This window comes from Cervus elaphus, chromosome 12 (genome assembly GCF_910594005.1).
Source record: "Cervus elaphus chromosome 12, mCerEla1.1, whole genome shotgun sequence".
In the NCBI taxonomy this organism is placed as follows: domain Eukaryota; kingdom Metazoa; phylum Chordata; class Mammalia; order Artiodactyla; family Cervidae; genus Cervus; species Cervus elaphus.
The window spans coordinates 55,982,515-56,006,508 of NC_057826.1; the positions used below are offsets into that span (position 1 = coordinate 55,982,515).

Sequence of the window (23,994 nt, forward strand, 5' to 3'; positions counted from 1 at the left end):
GCATAAGGTGCTGGAGGTTGGGATATATAGCCAGTCACCTTTTCTCTGTAGACCTCTGTTTCTGTAAGTGTCAAGTGAGGGCACAAGGTCTAACTAACACCATTATCCTTACATTTCACTTCCCAGCAAGGTTGTCAAGGCTGCAAGATTCACTGCTGGATGGGAGTGGGGGACCCCTCAGATACAGGAACTAGAGAGGTGGACAGTTCTGAGCAATGCCCAGCGAGGGCAGAACACTGAGACCTCCACCCCCAAAAGAACGCGGGAGTCCAGACTCCCAGCCCCAGGTTTGGGATCCGAGCTCCAGGCGCCGCCCTGCCAGGAGATGCCGGGGAGGAGGACCAGGTCGTTGCCACTACCCCAGGGTCAGGGAAGAAAGAAGGAATCTCTTGATTGCCCCCATTTCTGGGCCGTCCAGGCCGGTTAGCCCAGTCTGGCAACCGCAGCCCACTCGGTCAGGAGATCTCGAAGGCAGGAGCAGTCAGCACCTCGGGGGCTCGCTCGGTCCTGCCCCACCCCGGCCCCGCCCTTGGACCCCGCCCGTTCCCCTCGCCTCCGCCTCTGGCCGGAAGCCCCCTCCCCCTCTCCCTCCCCCAGCCGGTCCCCCGCACCCCTTATTCCTTTCCAGTCCCTGTCCTTCCGCGGGTCAGGGAAACCTCTCTCCGCCCGGTCCCCTCTGTCTTCCTCCAGCTCGGGTTCCTCCATCCAAGTCCCAAGCCCCCGCCGGGCCCCGCCCAGGCTCCTCCCTCGGCCCGGCCCCGGTCCCAGTTTCCCGCCCAGACCGGGGCCTTCAGGCCCCTCTAGTCCCCTCCCCGGGCCCCGCCCCCGGCCCCCGGAAGCCTCTCCCCGCCCTCGGCCCCGCCCCCCCCCGAAGTTTCTTGGGCCCCCGGCAGCCAGCGGGACAGAACGCGCAGAGCCGCCGCCCGGCCGGCGGTTGATGGAGGTATCAGAGACCGCGCGGCGCCGGGAGTGAGCGGCCGAGCGGTCGAGCAGCCGGACCTCAGCGGACGCGTCATGGAAGAGGAGGTGAGGGCCGGGCCAGTCGGGGGGCCTGGGCTGGGGTCTTTGAGACTCTTGCGGCGGTTGGGGTCCCTGACTCAGGCCCTTGTTCCAGCCAGCCCCTCTCCTGCGGCGGGTCTCCGGACACCCCCACCCACCCTGCCCACCCCAATCCCCCAGGCAGAGCCTAGGCCCGATGAGATGAGGCAGGAGCGGGAGTAAGGGATCGCAGACCCATTCTCCTTCATTATTTCTGTCTTCTCCCACCAACTGTGATCCTGGTGGTGGTGGTTGTTCCCATTGGACAGATGGGGAGACTGAGGCTCCGGTGAGTTTGATGACTTGCTGAAAGTAGCCTGAGTCGCTGGGCTCGAACCTTTGTTATCACCGACTCTCTGTGCTGTCCACGTCGGATCCTAAAAGGGCACAGTGTGTGTGTGTGTGTGTGTGCGCGCGCGCGCGCGCGTGTGTGTGTGTGTGTGTGTGTGTTGTGGTGGGTCTGTGGGTTCTGGAGTCCTTGTCTTAAGGAATCTTAAGGCTGTGGCCCTGTCTGGTGGCTGGAGGACTGGAGAAGTTGCGTTTTCTCCCCTAAATCCCTGTAGGTCCTTTATCCGTGGTGGGTCCAGCTTCTTCCCTGACTAGGTGTCAGGCCCTGATCAGGGCTGATCCCTGCCCCTGCCATCCTCACGTCCCTGGAGGGCTGATTCCCTGGAGGAGCTGGGCAGCTGGACCAGCAGTGGTCCTTGAGCCTCCCTCATTCCCATCAGGACCTTCATGGTCTGGAGTGTGGTCAAGCACTCTGTGACCCCCGCCCTTTACTTGCAAACTCAGTTCTGTTAGTAGCCCCCTCTTCCAGGCACACTGCCAGCACTTAACGTGTGACTGTGGAATGAATAAACTAGGGAGGAGCCTGCTGAGACTAGAGGATTTTGCTTCTGGTCCCCCAAGGGGGTCTCAGCTTCTGCCCCTCCCAAACTGAGGGGAGGGGCTGTGTCTTTGCCTGAATAGGTGGGGAGAAAAGATGAAACTTCACTCTTGGGGCAGCCCTGGACAGCTGAGGACCAGACTGCCTGTGTCCCCATCCGTGCTCATTTCCTTGCTTCCTGGGACCACTGTTCAGGAGCAGCTGGGGTATCTGTCTGAGTTCCCTCAGGCCAGGCCCTGCACTTGTGTGGGATGGTAGATAAGTCACTTCCCCTCTAAGCCTGCATTTCCTCTTCTATAAAATATTGGGCCTGGTCACCTCCCCGGGTCTTGATTGTAGCGCCTTCTCTCAGAGTGGGTGGGAATAGGGGCACAGTCAGGTCACTATGATTTGCTGTGGTTTCTTGCGGACGGGGGTGGGGCTCCCTTACCCTTGTTGTGAGGGCTGGGCTTCTCTTCCTCTCTTCTTCTCCCAGAGGATGTGGGACAGGACTACTCGATCTCCGATCTGCTCTGGCCACCGCACTCCCCTCAATTAAGGGAAGTTCTCCTGGGGCCTCCTCGTCCAATGGCTTGTCTGGTGGTCAACCCAGTCCTCTACTCCTCTGGTCTTGAATCTCTAACATTGCCATTTCCTAACTCCCAGATGCCAAAAACTCCCTGCATACCTAGGGTATCTAAGGCCTTGCCCACCACCTCCCTACATGGCCAGGGGCTCCCTGTTCTCTATCCTTCCTTTGGCATCCCTCTTTTCCTCTCATTTCTTCTCCCTACCACTTCCTCTTGTTTCTCCAGGCCTCAGTACCCATCCTGCTTTTTCTTAAACCCTGCATAGATTGTAGTCACCTTCTCTGCCCCATGACCCCCGGCTGGCCTCCTCACCTCACTGCCAAATGACTGCCTTTAGTTCTCCCCCTAGCTTTGAACTTCCTTCCCAGGCACACTGGTGCCAAGCCCCCTCAGTGACCTCCTCCATATCATAGGTTGGTAGTTTCATCAGGCTAAGGTTTGGTGCAGAAGTGCGGGTCTGGGCACTGGGCATCTGTCCATCTGTGTTCTCAGGGCCACAGTTTCCCCATCTGTAAAATAAAGGAGGTGGGCAGTCCAGAAATGTGATGGTTTATGTGCAAAAGCTTTGAAAGCTGCAGTGATCAGTGTGAGGTTATTGTTGCAACTGGACTCAGGCTTTCCTGTCTCCGCCCTGGGGTTCTGCCCCCTCCTCTCAGTCATGCCTTTCCCTGGCTTGGCCTCCAGTGGCCCCAGGCTGCACCTTTGCCCTTACCCATCTAGAGAGAGGCAGAGCAGTGGCCTGTCTCAGTACGGGTTTGGGGACCTTAAGCTAATCTTCGACTCTTTCTGGCCTGCACTTTCTCATCCTGTAGTGAAGGGGTTGAGAATGTAGAGTCTTTAATGCCCTTCTCTGGGCCAAGATATGTGTCTCCTTTCTCACAATCCTATCAAAACCCTTCCTTTTGCAATGGCTTCCCAAACTAACCCCAAGCCCTTACCCTACCAGAGAGCCAAGACTGGGTACCTGTCTGGGTAGGTTCTAGAGCCCTCCCAATGGACTGGGATCTTCTCAAGCAGAGGATGTCCACCCAGCCCCCAGACTGGGGATTTCCCTTGTGCGGGGTCTGTGTTGCGCCCATCGGACTGGAAGTTCCCCACGCAGAGCCTGTGCTTCCTCTCTCTGATTGCTCCATCACAGGGCTCTGACATGGTGGGTTCTTAGCAGAGTTTGGTCAGAGCATCATGGGGTTTAGTCCAGTCCAAGAGCAAAGGTCATTATCCTAAGCTCTCTATGATGTGAGGTGCCAGCACGTTCTTTTCTGCGGGTCTGTCTCTCCCTGTCATGGCTCTTTTCTGTGCACAGGGCTGGGTTGACCTGGTATCTTTTTCTTTCTTTTTTTTTTTTTTTAAACAAATGACCCAGAGACCCTCCCCTTTCAGGCAAAGCAGAGCCAGGCTGGTGCCCAGGGGTTCCTCAGAAGCTGCTCACGGTGGGCCTGGGGAGGGGCTTGAGTGAGGATGGGTGGGAGAAGAGAGGGCGAAACAGGAAGAAGAGTGGTCAACTGGTCAATGAGAAGAGAGGAGGCCGAGAAACTGGGGTGAGCAGGACAAAGCCTCCCCTCTGAGCCCTACCAAAGGGAGGGGCCGCTTATTAAAACTTATTGGGGCATACATAGCCAGCCTCCTGGTGGGAGAGTGTCTGAGGGGCAGGGAGAGGGACTGGGTGAAGGGTGGCAGGACTCTGACCTCCAGCCAGGCCTGTCTGCTGGCGGCTGCTGTGACTGATTCCTGGCCAGGAGACCCTCCCATGGGCTTGGGTTTGTGCCACCTCCAGTCCCTCAGTTGTCACCCCCATCCCCAAGTGCCTTTTCTCAGCCCCATGCTGATATCCACATCCCCAAAGGCTCCGGACTTGCTTCTGGCTCATACAATCATGGCAGTCACTGGGCACTGCTCTGTTACTCGCAGAGAGGATGCATCAGGACACAAGCTTCCAGCCTTGCCCCCGGGAGCTTCCAGCTGGCAGGAAGTTTTCACATCTCGGGCTGTGGGTGAGGCAGGCAGGAGAGGTCACAAGTAGAGGGGCTGTGAGATCCCATGGGGTAGTGGGTGGGCCCCCTGGAAACAGGAGGCGAGCTTGGAGCTCAGAGGTGGGAGATCTGGGCCACTGTTCTGCAGTCTTCTGTAAGAGAAGCCTAAGTCTGCAGGCGGGGTGGAGGTGAGGGGGGTGGCCAGCTGCTGTAGTTGCTAATGGAGAGGTGTGATGTGTCAAATGTGGGGGTGGGATTTCCCTTGTCCCACTTTTTCCCCTCCAGCCCTGGGCCTAGGCCAACTGGCAGGGGTCCCTGAGTGGCGGAGGCCCAGGTGGGTCACACAGCCCATAGGGCTGAACACAAGTGATGACAGTGTGGGGCTTTGGGTGCATAGTAGGATGCTAGAGCCCCCCCTTCTTGTCAGAGGGCCCCGAAGTCCCTTCTTCTGATCAGGGTGGCTCATAACTAGCCTGTCAGCAGGCCTCTCACTTCCTCATTCTCCATCCGGGAACACCATTTGGGACCATTCCACTTCTCCATTTCTCTTGCCATCTATAAGTTAGGGAGAGATCTTTAGGGGGGCACCTCATATTCCATGAGCTCCTGGGGGCATTGAAGCCCAGCAGCTGAGCCCAGGTAGGTCTTGTCTTGAATTCTGAACCAGGCCCAGGGACAGGGTCCCTGAGAGGCAGAGGGAAAGGCAGTGACGACAGGAACAATGATAGCTGTCATTGACTAAGTTTAGGGGGTCCTAGGCATTGCTTTATATGTTGTATGTTTTTATTTAGCAACAAACATTTATTGAGCACCTACTGTGTGCCAGACACTGTCTAACCACTGGGGATACAACAGTAAACAAAACAAAAATCCCCGGCCTTACGGAGTTATAGTCCTTGCAACTTCTGTCAGTATAACCACGTCACTGATGAAGAAACTGAGGCTCAGAGAGATCATGTGACTTGCCTCTGGTCTGCGTGACTTGGGCTTCAAAGCTCAGACTCCTGACCATTGGAGTGTGCAGTGCAGTGGGGGAGGGGGCCACAGTAAGGACCAGACTGGGGGTTCCGTGCTGTGATGGAGCTCAGGGAGGCCATGCCCTGCCCCACCCCTGACTCTTCTGTCTGGACTTGTCCTTCTAAAAGCATCTGTGGCCACAGGATATCTCTGGGGAGAGATGTGCTCCTTTTAACTGGCGCCCCCTTTTTTAAGCTTTATGTAAATTATAAAGTAGTCAAAATTAGTCAGTGCTGATTTCCTTCTAGCATCCTGTACATTCTGACATGCTCTTAGCCCCTTCTCCTCCACCCTCCCCTTCACACTCAGCACTGTGGGTACCAGTCATTGAAGCAAAGTGGTTAGCAAACTGGGTGTATTTTTATTTTCATTTCACAGGTTTTTCTCAAGCACCCATTATGTGTAAAGAAACAGTACTGGGTGCTGGGTACTAAATGTGAATTTGACCCCACCTGGTAGGCATATTGGAGAAGGCAATGGCACCCCACTCCAGTACTCTTGCCTGGAAAATCCCATGGATGGAGGAGCCTGGTGGGCTGCAGTCCATGGGGTCACGAAGAGTTGGACATGACTGAGCGACTTCACTTTTACTTTTCACTGTCATGCATTGGAGAAGGAAATGGCAACCCACTCCAGTGTTCTTGCCTGGAGAATCCCAGGGACGGGCGAGCCTGGTGGGCTGCCGTTTATGGGGTCACACAGAGTCAGACACGACTGAAGCAACTTAGCAGTAGCAGCAGATAGACATATATCTGGCACCCAGCTACCCAGGTGGGTAACCAAGAGACATGAGATGTCAGTGACTGGCCTGAAGGCTCCAGGGTGGCTGCCATGTCCTCGAGAAGGGTTTGAGTTTACCTCCTGTACCTGCCTGTGGTTGAAGGCAGCCCTCGTCAGGGAGGGTGGCTGCACTAAAGTCCTGACCTGGGGCACGGATGAGGGCAGTGGAACCTCCTGCTTTGGGGCCGGATGCAGGGGCTGCCGAGAAGGCTCTCTGGAAGGGCAGGGGTGAGGAGGAAGATTACCACTCTGCATGCCTGCCTCCTGCCATCCTTCTGATCCTGCTTGGACGTCCTTTCCTCTGAGAGGCCGTCCTATGCCACCCTGACCTGAACCAGGTCCTCCACTATCCTGTCTCGCTCCCTCCTCTTCACTTCACTTTCACTGATTGCTTCATAGCATTTCACACTTGTTCGTGTGTTTATCTCTGGTGTTTATTTGTTCAGCTCCTCCTTCCCCGCATTGCCAGCTCTGGGAGGGCAGAGATGTGTTATTTTTATTCTTCCCTGCCTACTCCAGCACCCGTGACATTGTGGGTGCTCAATACCACGTGTGTTGATGTGGTTGCATGAATACACAGGAAGCAGAATAGTGGAGGGGAATGCGAGGTCAGAGGCCCAGTGTGAATTCTGATTTTGTCCTTCCAGTGGTGTGACTTTGGTAAGTCACCTCCTCTGTTGGAGCTTCAGTCTGCAGTGACAGTGGATGAGGATGCTACCACCTAGGAGCGTAGTTGCATGGGTTAAATGAGGTGGTCTGTGTAAAACATAATACAGTGACTCAGTATAAGGTGCCTGCGGATATTATTGTGGCTGCTGTTATTATTGCCATTTCTGATACTGGATTGAGAGTAACTGCCTCAGGGGTTGGGGGGGGAAATTCACGCGGGGTGATATCCAGCAGAGGGATACATCTCCGTGTGGCCTCAGGGCAGCAGCCCTCATGGTGTGTCTGAATGCTCCGTTACAGGGTGTGAAGGAGGGGGGCCAGAAGCCTCGGAGCGGGCAGACGGCGGACAAGGCTGGCTGGATCAAGAAGAGCAGCGGGGGCTTCCTAGGGCTCTGGAAGGACCGCTACCTGCTTCTCTGCCAGGCCCAGCTGCTGGTCTACGAGAATGAGGTAAGGACCGGCCTTCTCCTGAGTTTGAGTGTTCTGCATTGGGGAGCCAAGTGGGGGCAGCCCAGGCCAGAAAGGGATCCTGGACCCGGGACTGGAAGGCCTGTTTCACTTTGGACCTGCTGTGCCACCTTGGGCAAGTGCCTGGTTTTCTCTGGGCCTGTGCAGTACACGGGCGGTACCTCTAGGTGTGAGTGTAGGGCTCCCAGGTGAGGGCTGTTTGAGGTGTATGTGGGTAGGGATGCGTGCTTCTCCTCAGCTGGCCATCTACTCTGCAGCTTGCTATCCTGGGGCTAGGTTCCACTTACATGAAGTTTCCAGAAACCCAAAGCTTGCTCCACTCAGTAATGAGAGTAGAAATAATACTTACTTCTCATGCTTGTTTGCGACCTTGCTTACCGCTCTTGGGTGATGCTCACGACAGTCCGTGAAGAGCAGCCATCATGTCACATTCTATAGAGGAGGATCCTGAGGCCCAGGGTGGCCAGATCCTCTTCAGCGTCTCAGTGAAAGAAGGTCAGATCTAGACCCAAAGTCAGGGAGCTCTCCATCCAGCTATGCCAGCAAGTAAACTCTAAAACTTGTTTTTTATGGAAATCCTCTAAAACAGGGGTCCGCAACCTTCAGGTCAAGGACCGGTACCTCTGTCAGATCAGCGGCAGCATTAGATTAGAAATAAAGTGCACAATAAATGAAATGTGCTTGAATCACCCCAAAACCATCCTCCCACCCCTGCTCCATGGAAAAATTATCTTCCACAGAATAGTTCCCTGGTGACCAAAAGGTTGGGGACTGCTGCTCTAAAACATGTTGGATATTCTTGTCTGCCTGCTTCAGCAGAGGATGCTGGCCTAAACAGTCTTCCTTAGTGACTCAGTCACTGGTGAGCCGGCCATTCCTACTGCCGGTCTGTACTTTTCAGCTTTTCTTTCTCCTTTAACATCAAGCTTCCGGTTGCCTCTTTTGCTGTCCTTGTACTTCTCATAGTCTCCACATCTTTCCACTTCAGACTTGTGCCCCTTTTCATTTTGGCAGGCTTGGAATTTAGACAGCCCAGCACGTGGAAGTTGTGTGTCGAGTAAGTGTTGATAAAGTTCTGGGTGAAGACCTGAGGCAAAAAGGTGGTCTTTACTTGGGAATGCTCTCTGTGTTCTGGGGTTGAGGCTGTAAGACTCTGACCAATGGGTACGCGGAGAAGAATTGGGCTGGGGGCAGGGGAAGGGGGATCCTGCCTGTTCCCCATCAGCCCCTGTTAGCATGCCTCAGGCTGACCTGGTCAATTCATCCTTGTCCCAGGCCAAGAGAGATCTAGGTGTTTAAAGGAGCTGCCTTTGTGATGCACCTCACCTTTCCTGACTGAGTCCTCAGGCTCAAGGAGCTGGGGTGTCAGAGAAATAGCCAGAGAAGGCCAAGGGGGTGAATCGTGCAGACAGTCCCCAGACGTTCTGCACTGCCATCAAATTAGGATATGCTGTGGTGGCAGGAGGGGGCTATTTTTATAAGTAAAGGGGGCTGTCACAGCCTCCTCCAGTCCCAGCTACCATAAGAATTGAGTGACAGGCCCCCAGCTGTCAGCTCGTCAGGTGCTGCCAGCCTTGTCCTGGGCTACCTCTCTATATCTGGCCACGTCTGTGAAGCAGGAAGGATTTCACATCCCCTAAACACGAAAAGTCTAAATCACGCTTTAAAAAAAAAATCACTATTAAAAACCTCAAGGCGGTTTCAAGAACTTAGCACTCGGGGGTGGGGGAGTTTGGCACAGGAGAGGGAATTGAGAAATGTTCAATTCCCCTTTCTGATGTAAGGAACTAGGCGAGTGCGAATGACTCTGGCTGTTTCTTTGCTGTCAGTGAGGCTGACATTCCAAAAGTGCTGCCCCCGCCCAGTGCCTGCTGGGTTATCCGATTTTTCTGAGCTGCAGAAGGGCCAGATGATTCAGCGATTCAGGTTGAGAGGAGACCCAGGTCAGGCAGCCGTGGGGAACTGGGTGGTGGAGATGGACTGACCTTTTGTTTCCAGACAGAGGAGGGTGTGTTTGGGCCAGTTATCTTCCCAGTGGGGGGAGGCCTGTGCACGTGGGGTAGGTGAGGATCTCTCTCTGGGATCGGAGGGCGGGGTGGGTTTCTTCCTGGAGTCTTGCTCTGAGTCAGGCATTCAGTTTAGCAAACTTTTCCTCTGGAGCGCTGTTCCTTAGGAGAAGGCAATGGCAACCCACTCCAGTACTCTTGCCTGGAAAATCCCATGGACAGAGGAGCCTGGTAGGCTGCAGTCCATGGGGTCGCACAGAGTCGGACACGACTGAAGCGACTTAGCAGCAGGAGCTGTTCCTTTTGGGGCACTGGCAGGGGAACAGAAAGGAGACACAGGCAACAGAGGTGGAGAGAGGTGGCTTCAGGGAGTTAGGACGTCCTTCCCCATGACAGCGTGTCCCTAGCGCCTAGTAAGACGCCTGCAGATGGGGAATGTCAGAGGAGAGAGAACACCGAGGCTCAGGCTGGGAGAGCAGGGTGGCTTCCTGAGCAGGTGGATTTTACCAGCCTTGTGTTGAGTGCAGACACCTGCAATGGATTGAAGACTAAGGATTGGAAAGAGGTACAGGGAGGCAGGAATGGGAAAAGATACTTCTTTGAATCTAGATGGGAGAGACAGGTCACCCTGGCTACCTGTTGCCCTTTCCCCAAGGTGCTGAAGAGAGAGTAAGTAGGTCAGTGGTTACAGACCTTAGCTGTACAGTCATCTGCTTTGGAAAATACTAATGTCTGGGCTCTGTCCTCCAGGGATCCTGATGTAATTGGTCTGGGATATTGCCTGGGCATGGGGATTTTTAAAGCTACCAGGTGCCACCAAAGTTGAGAATCTCTGGTGTAGGGCAGAGGTTTGCAAGCTTTTGCAAAGATCACAGTCACCTCGAGGGCTTGTTAAAACTCAGATTGCTGGCCCATTCCCCCAAGATTATGATTCAGTAGGGTGGGGGCTTGAGGATGAGCATTCTGAAAAGTCCCCAGGCGATGTGACTGCTGCTGGCCCAGGTATCACACCTGGAGGACCACTGGTGCAGAGCAACCTGCTGCTACGGCCACTGTCCAGCCTGTGGCTCTGGCTGGAATGAGTGTGCTGTGCTAAAAGGGCTCTGGCTTGGAAGTCAGAGGATGTGTGTTTCCACTTGGCACTGCTCCTGTGTTTGGGTCTATGTGTGCTCAGTTGCCAGTCATGTCCGACTCTTTTGTGATCCTATGGATTGTCACCTGCCAGGCTCCTCAGTTCATGGGATTTTCCTGGCAAGAATACTGGAGTGGGTTGCCATGTCCTCTTCCAGAGAATTTTCCCGACCCAAGGTCAAACCCGCATTTCCTGTGTCTCCTGCATTACAGGTGGATTCTTTACTGCTGAGCCACTGAGGAAGCCCATATTTGGGTCTGTGCCCTAGGGCAGATCCCTTTGCCTCCAGGTCTCATTCTTTTTCTCTATAAAATGAGGCAGATCCTGGGATTCTAGGATTTCAGGGTGCTTGAGGGACTCTGGAGAATCAGGGAGGCAAAAGGGCTTGCTAAGTGTCAGGGTTTCTGAATAGATGAGAATTATCATGGAGGGAAATTGGGGTATTTCCTCTGCAAAGAATTGAGTCAATTGCCTCCCTCCCAGATATTCCACCCAAAACTGCGGAGCCCTGAGGTGGTCCCTGGTTGGATGCTCCAGCGGGCTCTGCATGGTGTCAACAGCAAGAGTTGACTTCACTTGCTGGCCAGTCTCCCAGGGCTTGCAGCTACTTCCCTGGAGTCTCCGGGGTATGACACGCTGAGGAAGCTATTTCGGCCTGGTCTTCCCCAGAAGAGGAAGCAGCTGACCACCGTGGAGGGAGAAGCATGTCCTAGGCCGCTTGCTAGAGAGGCACCTGTGGGGTGGAGCCCAGGAGGAGCATACACTCAAGAGCCAGGGCTGGTGTGTGGGAAGGTGGCCCAGGCAGTGTCCAGAGGTGGCTGTCCTCTGGACACCAGCCCTACTAGTGATGAATCCTCACGGTGGCAGGCTCAGGATGCTCTTGAAGGAACTCTTGCCCTGTCTATTGTACTGGCCACGGAGAGTGGCCTCTCACCCCAGGTGAAGGGTCAGAGGAGGAGGATGCCCAGTGGGGAAGTCAGCTCCAGATCACTGTGGTGAAGTCGGGTCATATAGCCCCAAACAGCTTCTCTCTGTGGCTCTACTTGGAAAGCCTTTTCTTCTTTTCAGCTTGCTCCTCCTGCCAGGCCACCTCTTGGACTGATCTCTGCTTGGCTTCTGGGCCTGCACAGACTCCCCGGCACACTTGCCTAAGCCCTTCCAGCTTCCCCTGTTTCCTCCTTTGGCCTTAGGCACATCTTAGTCAATCCTGCTACCTGCCTTTGTGCTGAGAGCCCATTTCTTATATGGATGGAGAGCTTTGAGGACATCCTTCCAACCAGCGTAGACTGAACATCATCTACTTGCCGGGTCTGAATGCCACCTCTTGGTGGTTGATTGGCAGCCCGAGGGTCCCCTCTGACCAAGCGATGCCCTCACTGAGTGGGATCAGGGCCTAGGGGCATCTGGTGCTTACTGTGTTCCCTCTGTCTCCCTTCCCAGGATGAGCAGAAGTGTGTGGAGACAGTGGAGCTGGGCAGCTATGAGAAGTGCCAGGACCTTCGTGCCCTCCTCAAGCGGAAACATCGCTTTATCCTGCTGCGGTCCCCGGGGAACAAGGTAGGGCTAAGCCTGCTTCTGGCTGACCTCCCTCCAGGCCAGGGTCTGCTGGGGAAGGTCACCCTGGAAGGGTCTCGAAACAGTCTGGGCCCCTGGATACAAGCCTGCCGGGTCTCTGTTCAGTGTGGTGGAGGCTCAGACCCAGGTTCTGCTGTGGGTGGGACCTTTGGCTTGTTTTGGTCTTGGAGCCCCCCAGCCCCTGGTTGATATAGGTGCGTTTAGGGCTCTTCTGAGAGCTCCACTCCCATCTCCCCTTCTAGGCCTTGGGGGCCATGTTCCTAGGCGTTAGTTGGAAAGTAGTGTTTGGGAGGTGGGCCCTTGGCATTCTCCCACCGCCTGGACACGGGAGACCCGGGGCTGAGGCAGGAAGGCTAGGGATGAGGTCTTCACCCCACCAGGCCTCGGCACCCTGCCATAGTTAGGCAACCACACCCTTCCTTCATCCCAGACCTTCCTGGGTGGGCCACCCCTCCTGCCTTCCATCCTAGCTTCAATGCTCGGACCCACAGCTGCAGCTTTCCTCTGTTCACATTGTCCTTTCTTGGCTGAAGCTGGAGGAAGTCTCTTGCCTGAGAGGTTCATTCCCTGGGACAGGCTGTGTATGTGGACAGAGTTAGCTGTTTGCACCCCTCATCTCTGGCAGGGAGTCCGGGTGGGTGTTGCCACGTGGCGGAGATTCACAGATGTCAGGAGGGAGATCAGCTTGGAGGCTGGTGTACACAGTGCTGCTCGCCAGCTCGCGCCCATCTGCAGCTGGGCCGTGCCTCACCCCAGCTTCTGCTCATCATGTGGAGCCTCGCAGAGAGGGGCTGAGTCACAGAAGCTGGGGGCTGGGGAGCGGGCCTGGTCTGGGCTTGCCCCAGGCCATTATGATTCTCTCGTAGCTTTAAGGGCCAGGAGCCCAGTCCTCTATGGTCCCCGGGGGGAGACCATGATGGCTTGACTCAATAACCTTCTGTCCCACTCAGTGGTAGGTGGACGCAAGGAAGCATGGAGCTCTGATCCTGGGGATGGGGTTGTGCCAAGGTCAGGAGCAGGTTTCACTTGACTTCTGCTGCTTACAGAAGATGGGAAGAGCAACCATATTTTGGTCTTTCAGGTCCTAGAACCCCTACCCTGTTCTGGAGGCACGCTTTCCCTCTGAGTGGTGCTGTATTTGTGTGTGTGTGTGTTTGGGAGACGTGTAGAGTGCGCTGTGTGTGAAGGTTGGCCTGTGTGCCTGAGGCCCGTGTGTGCACTTCTGTGTGCAGGAAAGTGTTCGCCTGGCCCAGGGGTTGTCTGCGTCTGTGTGTCCCTCGCTGAGCACCTGTGGATGTGGGCAGAGAGGTCTTGCTTCTCTGTCCTCTGCCAGTGCCATTCTGTGGACCACCTCGTTTCTCTGAGAATCAGCTGATGGTGGGCTAGATGGTTAGGGCCCCACTCAGGGTGGGACATCACCTTCCAAGTAAGCGGCCAGTTTGTGCAGCTGCATTCTCAGCTGCTTCGGCCAACACCCTCCCTTTCGTCCTCCAGTCAAGCCGGGCGTTCAGGTTGGCTCTGGGTGACTCTGGGAGCAGGACAGTGAGTTGGGGAGACGGGGCTGTGGAGTGATTGGTGGGGGCTGCTGGGTAGCGGGAACATAGCCTACCCTGGTTTCAGCTCAAGGGCCCCCGACCCTCGGTACCCCAGGAGCTCACACAGAGAGTGGGGGCTCTCCAGAGATCAGATGGTGGACTGAACAGAGCACGCTTCCCCCACCCCCAGCTCCCCCGCATCCTCTCACCCTCCTTTCCTATCGCCTTGGGTGTTCCCATCCTCAGTGAGGCCACAGGCTGGCCAGGAGGTCACATGACCCCGGCTGTCTGGTCCTGAGGCCGCCTTTTTTTCCCTCTAATCAAATAAACAAAGACTCCAGTGTCTTGCATGCCCCTCTCCCTCCTGCCTCCCCGTCCCCACACCCCTGCCATGAGGTCACAGGCAGACGCTGCCAGGAAGCAGGGTGGCCTCTGCTGGGCCTTGCTGCCCTGCTGGTTTCAGCCAGCTTGGCCCTTTCCTCTTTCCTGCCTCCTCTCTCCCCCTCCCATCTCTTTCCTCTCTGCCATTTTGTCCTCCCCCCTTTCCCAGCCAAGTGGGCCTTCTCTGTGTCCAGTCCTGTTAGCTTCTGAACTCCTGGCGGGGCCTGTGCGCTGGAGCTTCTTGGGAAGGCTTGGGGAGGGACCGTCGGTGCAGCCTGTGGCTCTTCAGGATGTGGGGTGGGGGTGGGGCAAGAGGAGCAACTTCTTGGTTTTCTGTCTGTCCCTATTCTGATCACCCTTCTATCTGTCCCTATTCTGATGCCTAGTTCATTTAGGCAGGTGGGGCTGGATCCTGTATAACTTCGTATTCCCTCTCCTGGGGAACCCCTGGGCCGGCACACTCCCCCCAGCCTGCTTAGGTGGGCTGGCCAATGGGAAAGAGTTACAGTTTGGGTTGGGTGCAGTGGTTGGATTTTTTGTCCCACTGAGGCCCTGATTAGTAAAGAGACCCTTGCAGTTCTCATTGCAGGTTAGTGGGACTAGAACTCTGATGTTGACTCCTTGGTCAGTGTTCATTCTCCGCCCCACTCTTGCTTCATCTTTTTCTGAGTTCAGGTGTGTGCCTCTCAAGCTGCCAGGTATGCTAAGTCCTGCACCAGGCAGGGGCCCCACCCCACCGACTCTGGGCCTGCAAGCAGAGGCAGTAGCTGGGCTGATGGGCTGCCTGGGGCCACCATACTCGCAAACCCCATCAAAGGGTGGAGTGGGCCCTTTCAGAGCTCAGATGCAGTGCTGTCCCTTCCTAAGCCACGAGCAGCCCTGATGGCTGGGCTGAGGCAGTTGCCAAGGTGCCCTGGGGTTTGCTGCCGATCTCCTGCCAGGATCGAATTTACCCTGGTCATGCAAATGAGCATTTGGCTGTGCCTGGTGTGGGGAGGTGGGTGGGACCAGGGCCCTGTATGAGGAGAACTCAGAGGCAGCCAGGAGGAAGTTATATAACGAGGATGCTGAGGGGGCCAGGCGGGCCATGTGTTACATAACCAGGAGAACGGCAGGAGGGAAGGCACAATCTAACACCCGGGCGGGGATGGGCAGCTGGTGACCTGCCCGACAAAGAACTAGGGCATCTCGAGGTCAGAGAGTGGGCAGAGGCCCCAAAACGGGAACCAAGGGCCAGCTCATTCATTGATGAGCTGTTCATTCAGTAACTACTTACTGAGTACCCAGTATGTGCCAGGCCCTGGCTTTGTTGTTATTTAGTTGCTAAGTCTTGTCCATCTCTTGTGTGACTCCATGGACTGTAGTGAATCAGGCTCCTCTGTACATGGGATTTCCCAGTGAGTTGCCATTTCCTCCTCCAGAGGTCCTCCTGACCCAGGGATCGAACCCGTGTTACCTGCATTGGCAGGTGGATTCTTTACCACTGAGTCACCAGGGTGTTTAGTTCCCTCAGCATTGCTTTGTAGTAGGCAGTGGCATCCCTTTTTCCAGATACGGAAACTAGGACTGTTTTGTGCAGGAAAGAAATGGTGGCAATTCCTATGACTGAGCACCCTGTCTGTGCCCACTTCCACGTTTAACACTTTGCTACATTATTGATCTTCACAGCTCCCTGAAGTTCAGGGTCAGCCAGCTGTGAGTGCTGGTCTGTCCAGCTCAGGGGCCCTACTGCTGTCTGCCATGGGGGGCAGCTCCTCAGTTTGTGTGGCTTCACTCCTTCCACTATTTCCTGTCTGACCTTGGGGCCTGGCCAGGAGGGGCCTCTCTGAGCTGCCTTCTGATTCTAATGTAGGAGCTTTGAGCTCCTGCCTGAGGTGGGAAGAGACCTGTGGCGTGGGGTGGGGTGAGGGGGGATGTGAGGTTGAGTCATGGGATTACTTCAGGCCGCCTTGACCAAGTCCCGTCCCTCTGACGAGCCTCATCTACATGATGAGGGGGCTGAAATGGACCCCCTAATGCCCTTTCTCTCTCTCAGCCCATGACTCAAGGCCAGAAAGGAGACCCTGGGACTTTTTCACTTGGCCAGGGCTGGGTGTGGGATCCCTGGGCAGCTGTAGGTGGCCCTTGTTCTAGTAGGCCTTCTCTGATGGCCACCCCTCACGCCTGTCACCTGTGCCGTTGTACCCAGTCTTGCAGATGTAGACTGGGACTATATTCCTACTTCACAGAGAAATCTCAGCGGTCAGGCTGCAGTCTAGGGGAGTCACAGAGGGTGAGACCAGATCTGGGCAAGGCCGATTTGAATCCAGATCCCTGGCAGCTGTATCCATGGAGAGGGCCCCTTCTCTGATGGGTCTGTCTCTCCCCTTGCTCTGGAGCCCCTGTGTGAGACCTGATATGGGGGTCATTTTGATTTGCTTCTGACTAGCTGTGGGAAGGCAGACATTAGGCTGCGGTGGGAAGTTTCCCTAAGACCCCAAGTATGAACTCTTATAAACGTCTGCCATTCATCACACCCATGCCTGTTGCAGGTCAGTGACATCAAGTTCCAGGCACCCAGTGGGGAGGAGAAGGAATCCTGGATCAAAGCCCTCAACGAAGGAATCAACCGAGGCAAGAACAAGGCTTTCGATGAGGTGCGATGCAGTCCTCCGGACTTCTCTGGGTCTCTTTTCCCTCCACGTGTGATCTCAGAGTGGACCCTGCCCCCTGCCCCAGACAACCCCTTGATTATGTCACTGCTACAAACACTGGGGCACCTGCTGTTGTTACCTCATTTAATCCTCACAACACACTTCAAAGTAAGTGTCTGTATTCCCATACTACAGATGAGGAAACTGAGGTGTAAGGAAATTTAAGTATGTATTTTTAAAGTAAAACATGGGTAGAATTTAACTGGTTGCAACTGTGCTTCCTTTCCAACCCAGATCCAGCCATAGCAGCATGAGCCCAGGGCTGAGAGGTCTGGGGTGAGCTGAGAGCCTGACAGCTTACTCTTCAGTTGGGCCGTGAAGTCCGATTTTGGCTGGCTATAGGCCAGGCCCTCCTTACCTGTCTGCAGTGGCCATCCAGCCCCCTGTCTGTAATGGTGATGCCAGCAGGGCTGTGATCAGGCTCTGGGCAGGGAGGGTGTCCCACGGGACCAGATCTCCTAGGGAGGGTTTATCTTTGACTAAATTCATAGCTATTTGGGCTAAAATGGACCTGGGGCCACCTAGAGTGACCCTTTGGCAGAAGACTGAGGTTGATGGGGGACGAATTCTCCCAGGCAAGTTCCCTCTTAACACCCAGGTTCCCTTACTGGCAGCCATGGCTCTCAGGTCACGTCTTATGTGACTGTGTCATATTCAGCCCTTCACTAGGTAAAGTGGTACCTTTGGTAAAGTGTCCCCGTTTCATGGGAGAGGATGTTGGAGGCCACAGGAGCATGGCCTGGACCTCGGCGGACAGCCTTGATGGAGCAGGACCAGCTGCTCCACTGCAAAGACCCCCAGGTGGGCCTGAGTCTCACCTCGGGGGAGAAGAGTCTTAGAATACTCCCATCACAGGGACCAGCTGCGCTGGGATTCAGTCTGGATTTCCCACATGACTCTCACTGTGGCTTCCCCGCTACTCCTTGCCCACATTCCTCACCCTCAGAGAGGGTGCCCTCCAGGCTTCCTGACCCAGGGGGAGTAGAGTCCCTGGTCTTTCTTGAGCTTTCTTTCAGGATCCTCAGGGGCCCTGGGAGAGTGACTGGGGCCAGGGAAGGCCTTTTCTGGAAGCCAGGTACTAGGGGATCTTGGGCTGACTCCTCCCCACTCCCCCTAGCTAAGCTCGAAAACAGCCACAGGGCTGCTTATATGTTTGCAGTGGACTGAGAGATGAGGGCTGATAGCCTGCGTTTGGGCAGGAAGACTGAGGCCCAGAGGGCAGCTGCAGAAGAGGGAGAGCCTTAGATTGCAGAGAGACGACAAAGGCCATGTAGAGACAGGGTTAGAAAAGCGGAGACCTGGACGCAGGGAGAGGCCTCAAAGAGAGAGACAGCGTGGGGCACTTGACCCTGTCAAGCAAGGAGGAGGTGCAGACCCCACCTCTGAGTCAGATCATCAACTGGGCGTTTCTTCCCCTCCCCAAGGCTGGGTGGGGACTGACATGGTTTCCTCGTTCCCAGGTCAAGGTGGACAAGAGCTGTGTCCTGGAGCATGTGACGCGGGACCGCGTACGCAGGGACCAGAGGCGCCGGCCCCCTACGAGAGTCCACCTGAAGGAGGTCAGGCCTGCCCCCAGCTTGGAAGGGTTGGGGGTCAGTTGAGCCTGGGACTGCAGCTGCTTAGGTGGCAGAGGGCTGGGGGCCAGCTTGTCCCTAAGCACTCTTGGCGTCGGGCTGAGCTGACCCTTGCAGCACACGAAGGGTTTCAGTGGGGAGCCTTGGAGTGAGCGAGGTCCTGGGTGTGGGGAATGGTGTGAGTTGGTGTGAGTTTGAGGCCCCAGCAGGGGAGAAGGTGTGCTCCATCCCTTTGACTGGGAGATGGTATGGGAGGGTGGGGTTGGGGGAGGAAATTGTGGAGGTCTTGAAAGCAGGGTTTGGGGGCAGGATGGATGGAAGGGTGCGTTCCAGATGTCAGTTGGAGGCCCTGGTAGTATGGAGTAGGTTGATGTAGAGAAAGGCAGGGGGCCAGGAAATAGAGGCAGAGGTAGGGCCTCCAGGCTCCACAGGGGTGAAAAGGGAGGGATCAGTGGGAGAGACACTGGGCAGCAAGGGCCACCTGGACTTGTGACTGAATTCAGGGCTCAGGGAGGCAGAGGGGACACAGAGGGAGGGTTGTCAGAGCGCCCCCGTGCCTGGAGACCCGGGCGTGGGAGGGGGAAGGATCCAAGGAGGCCCTGGACACAAGGAATTGGGGAGAAGTTATGGCCAGGGGAGGGGGAAGGGAGGAGTCCTTCCTCAGACCATTGTTACTGATGGGGGTAGATGGTGGGGGGAGAGATCTTGGAGGACAGGAAAGAACCTCCTCAGATGTTACCTTTGAGGAATGAGGGGCACAGGGAGCCGAGGAAGAGGAAGCCTGAGAGGGGTGCATCCAGAGAAGGGCACTGGACTGTGGGTCATCAGCCAGGTTGGCAGCCACAAGTCATGGGGCAGGACTGGGGGAAAGGCAGATGGTGATGATTCCAGCACATTTTCTCAGAGAAGGAGTTGGCTTTGGGCTGTCATGGCATGCAGAGCTGGGGTGCTGGTGCAAAGGAGACCATGGCGGGGAAGGGGGGAGACAGAAGGGGGTCTAGGCCATTGGATGGTTTGCTTTTGAGATGAGACAGCCTGTTCATGTCTGTCAGCTGAGGGAAAATGTCCTGCAGAGGGAGTGACTGAAGCAGCCAGAGAGGAAAGGCACGTCTGAGGGAGGAAGCCTGGGAGCTATGGGGAGGGCCAGCCTTGGAAAGGGGGACCCTCTGAGAAGAATTTAGGGAGGGACTCATGTCTAATGACTGAATACATGTATAGGCCTGGTCACCCTTTGCATGTGAAAGGGAGTGAAGACCTTGAGGGACCTCGGTCAAGGGGCCTCCTGCACAGTCCCACTCCAGGCCCTCTGAGGAGGTGTCCCCATGACCTTGGGGCTGCTGGGTGTCCCTGTGGGCCCCTGGGGCCAGGTGGGGACAGCTGCCTGCTGGGTGCAGCTGTTCTCCTCTGGCGGTCAGCTGTGGTCTCGGGCTGCCCATGTCTGGGGCCATGTGTGATGACATGAGGAGAATGGGCACTGGCTGCTGAGCAGCTGGGCAGGGGAAGGCTGGAGAGTTCTGACCCCGAGGGCTGGCCATGGGGCTGGCCGGCTGGACAGAAGTCTCCGCGGCGAATGAGTGCAGGGTGATGCAGGAGACTCGTGTGTGAGGTCTGATCCTGTCGCCTGCTGGGTGGGTGGTTGCAGAGAAGGGACCCTCCCAAGGCCTACAGCCAACTAGGGGGCTGAAATAGGGCTGGAAAGCATGTTCCCTGCCACCCAGGCCAGCACAGTTGCCTTTCAAAAGAGCAGCCTATTATACAGGCTGGAAGAAGCCAGGCTGAGGCCTGAGAGGACTCCTTGGTTCTGGCTTCCTGGCCTGTGAATCCAAAACCAGGAATTTTATGTAAGTGACAGAGATGAGAGGATTCATCAGAGAATCACTTTAGCTCCTAATCAGGTAGCTTTGGAAGCCAGAGCAGAGGGCATGGGTGGTGTGGGAGGCCAGGGGCATGGGAAGCCTGGATGAGAGGACTTGAGTACTCTTATAGGTGGGCACAGCTGACCCAGTGGCCGGTCATCCAAGTTGATGCCATGTCCTGCCCCTGTAGGTAGCCAATGCTGCATCTGATGGGCTTTCGCGTCTGGACCTCGATGTTCCGAACAGCGGGCCACCAGTGTTAGCCCCTAGCAACGATGTCGATGCAGCCCAGCCCCGGGAGACGCCCCGGGAGACACCCCGGCCGCCCATGCCTCCTGCCAAGCCTTCCCCAGCGCCTGAGACCAGCAGTGCTGGTGACAGAATGGAGACTCCTGTGGGGCAGAGCGCCCCTACCCCTGTCCCAGCAAGCACTGAGGCCCACCCTGAAAGCCGAGAAGACTCGGAGACTCCAGTGGTGGAGGACAGTGACTCTGAGCAGCCCCCCAACAGGATGCTGCCTGACAAGCTGAAGGTGAGCTGGGAGAACCCCAGCCCTGAGGAGGCCCCTGATTCTGAGAGTGCAGAACCGCCCCAGGAGTCGGGTGCTGAGACTTCTGAGGCTGGGCCCAGGGAGGGTGGGAAGCCCCCTACCCCCCCGCCCAAGATCTTATCGGAGAAACTGAAAGCGTCCATGAGTGGCGTGGAGGCTTCTGGGCCAGCTCAGAGTCCTGGGGCCTCTGAGGCATCTGCCCCAGGCCCAGCAGAGGTCTCAGTGAATGGTGTGGATGACAGTCCTGAGCCCCTCCAGTCATCCCAGGCTGCAGGCCCCCCAGGAACTCCCCCAAAGGCTGCAACGACATCCACCGCCCTGCCCCCCTGGGACCCGCAACCTCAGTTCCATCCCCGCTGCTCCTCCCTGGGGGACCTGCTGGGGGAAGGCCCCCGACGTCGGCGGCAGCCTCGGGAGCAGCTGCATCAGGCTCAGCTGGAGGTGAAGGTGGCCTCAGAAAAGACAGAGAAACTGTTGAACAAGGTGCTGGGCGGTGAGTCGGCCTCCGTGAATGCTGAGACGTTGCTCAGCCAGGCTGTGGAGCAGCTGAGACAGGCCACCCAGGTCCTGCAGGAGATCAGGGATCTGGAAGAGATGAGCCAGGAAGCACCTGGGCTCCGGGAGAAGAGGAGGGAGCTGGTGACCCTCTACAGGAGAAGCGCACCCTAGGGCCTGCCGGGCCAGGGACATTCCCTGCTGGCCGGCTTAGTCCCTCAGAGCCCAGCCCTGCCGAGAAATGTGCTTCTTCAGGCTGTAGAAGGGCCATCAGGCATGTCAGGGTTCGGCCAGGACCTGTAGAGACTCCTGGGATCCTTCCCTCCCTGCCCTGGCCAGAGGTGCCAGGTACCGCCCAGGGCGGCTGTCTGGCTGGGCCTCCAACCCTGGGCTTGGGCTGGGAGCACACACTCGGGACGTCTGTGCTTGTGTGGTTGTTCCAAACAGCCCCAGGGCCTTGGCACAGTGCTCGGGGTTTCCGGGGGCGGCATCATCTCTACTTCCCGCCCTCAATAGTTTACATTCCTGACTTCTGAATAGAGCATAGCTGAGCCCCCCTGCAGCCTCCATGGCCAGATGTTCCCAGGCAAAGCCTCATGGCAGAGGCAGCTTCAAGCCATAACTGACCTTCCCCACCCACCTCTTCCCAGAAGTGGCTGGGGCCTCGGGTCTAGACCAGAGGTTCGGCCTTCAGTTGAGTGTGACCTGGATCCCAGCCGGGGCCTCTGAAGGCAGGTGGGAGGCATCTGTGTGAGAAAGCCATTAGCTATGTGGCCCCTCCCTGGGCCCGTTTCCTATTCTACAGGCCTTCCCCTCTGGTGAGCCAGGCTTGGTGGACTCCAGGGTGGAGGAGGTACTCGAAGGGTCTCGTAGTCTCTTCCCTGCCCCTGGACCAGCTTGGGTCCAGCCTTGCACATTCCGGTTCAGGTGAACCTGATGTCAGCATCAGAAAATCCTGTATGTAATTCATTATAAATCAACATTCAGGAGTGAAGCTGCCCCAACTTCTGTGCTTCCCAGATGGGATTTATATCTGGGTCTCTGGTTCCTTCTCAGCCCAGACAGGTTCAGTATCCCAGTTATTTCTTCAAATGCTGATGGGAGCTGTTGGGCCTGAAATCACTTCCCTCTCCCCGTTCCCCTCCTCCCGTGGCTCCGGCTCCACATGGACTGCTCCTCCTGAACTTCCCTGTGGAAGGAGCTTTATCTCCTGTCCCTTTCCTGGTCCTTCCCGTCCCTACCCCTTCCCTGCAATATCATCTCTGGCTCCGGAGCACATCCGGTCTCTGTCCTGCTGCAGCGGCTGGACTGAGGGCAGGGTCTGTAAGGTGCGGAGGCTCTGAGGGCCACAGCCACTCCCTGGGGCCTGTGGGAGTAGGAGCAGCTTCCAACAGGCTTGCTCAGGGGTTTCTGCAAGTGCACTTTTGTTTACTGAAAGAGAGGGAGGCTCACAGCTGCATGCTTTGGCCTTCCTGCCCATCGCCCCACCCCCAGCCTCTAGTCATGCCCACTGAGGCCTGCAGGTGCAGGTCCCTGCCTTCTTTACTCTGCTTCTACTTGGCTCTTGAGGGTAGTGGCAGGTATCAGGAGGGGCACGTGTCTGCTCTGCGGCCTGACTGGTCAGGGGTGTGGGTGAGCAGCAGTGTCATGACTCATGAGCCCCCATTGGCCTCCCTAAACCACAATTCTTGAACAGACTAGGCTCCCAGACCTAGCCTGTGTGAGGTTTCCTCATACATCAAATTAGATCAAGGTCCACCCATCTCTCCATATGTCTCCAATATGAGAGCAAGAATGTCACCAGGGGCCCACCTTCACGTAGCCCCCTGCAGTCTTCTTTGGGGAACAGCCTTCCCTCACCAGCCACCTTGGCTGGGTGAGGCATTCACCAAGTCACATCCTTCCTGGGACTAGAGCCTCAGTTTCCTGCTCTGATAAGTGACCAGGTTGAGCAAGCAGCATTGGGGTCACCTCAGTGGCTTGATGCCGTTGTTTCCTATGGGATGCCTGTGCCTTGGCAGCCTGGACCCACGGGGGACGCCAGCTTCCAGGAAAGGGGAGGAGGATCCAGAATATGCAGGGGCTGCCTGACTGGCCTCCCGGAGGAGGATGGCATTCCATGTCTTCTGCTTATGAAGCGCCTTTCTTGAAATTTGGCAATAAATCCCTTTTTATGGAACTTCTCTGCCACAAGCCTGTTTGTTGATGTGGAGACCAGCTCCAGGGCCTCATGGAAGCAGAGGATAGTTGGTGGTTGATGAGGCCATCACCGGTTCTCCAAACTCTTTTCCAGGGCCCCCTTCTGATAGGCCAGGCTGGCGGGGGGGGCTCACCTTCTCACAGTGCTCCATCTTCGCTAAGCTTGATCTGGCCTTGCAGTCTCACCCCTTCTATCCAACATGTTTGTACAGCCTGAGGGCTAAGTACCATAAGGAACAGTACTTTTCAGTTTTTAAAAAGTTTATTTGGAAACAATTTCAAACACAGAGAAACATGGCAAGAGTAAGTACAGTACAAAGAACACCTGTATACTCAGGTTGACCTGTTGGTTTATCTTTTGAGTGCCTTTTTTCTGTTACAGACATACAGTTCTGTTTTGGAGTCTTTGGAGAATTAGTTATCATGGCCCCTTTCCTCTAAATACTTCAGTGTGTATTTCCTAAAAATAACATTATATTATTAATCATAGTACAGTTAGCAACTTCAGGAAATTTAACATGGATAGAATACCATTCATTTTCTGGTTTTATCATTAGACCCATTAATATCCTTTAATCATATGTTGCCTCCAGGGTAGGGT

At 55.9% G+C, this 23,994-nt stretch overlaps 1 protein-coding gene across 1 annotated transcript; it reads left to right on the forward strand.

Moving 5' to 3' along the window:
* Positions 1-885: 885 nt before the first annotated feature.
* PLEKHO2 (pleckstrin homology domain containing O2) lies at positions 886-23,373 on the forward strand. The gene is made up of 6 exons (XM_043920197.1): positions 886-1,026; positions 7,230-7,379; positions 11,976-12,092; positions 16,558-16,662; positions 18,180-18,278; positions 20,340-23,373. The coding sequence occupies exons 1-6, from the start codon at positions 1,015-1,017 to the stop codon at positions 21,366-21,368; spliced, it is 1,512 nt and encodes a 503-aa protein (XP_043776132.1). The 5' UTR covers positions 886-1,014; the 3' UTR covers positions 21,369-23,373.
* The last annotated feature ends 621 nt before the right edge of the window (positions 23,374-23,994 follow it).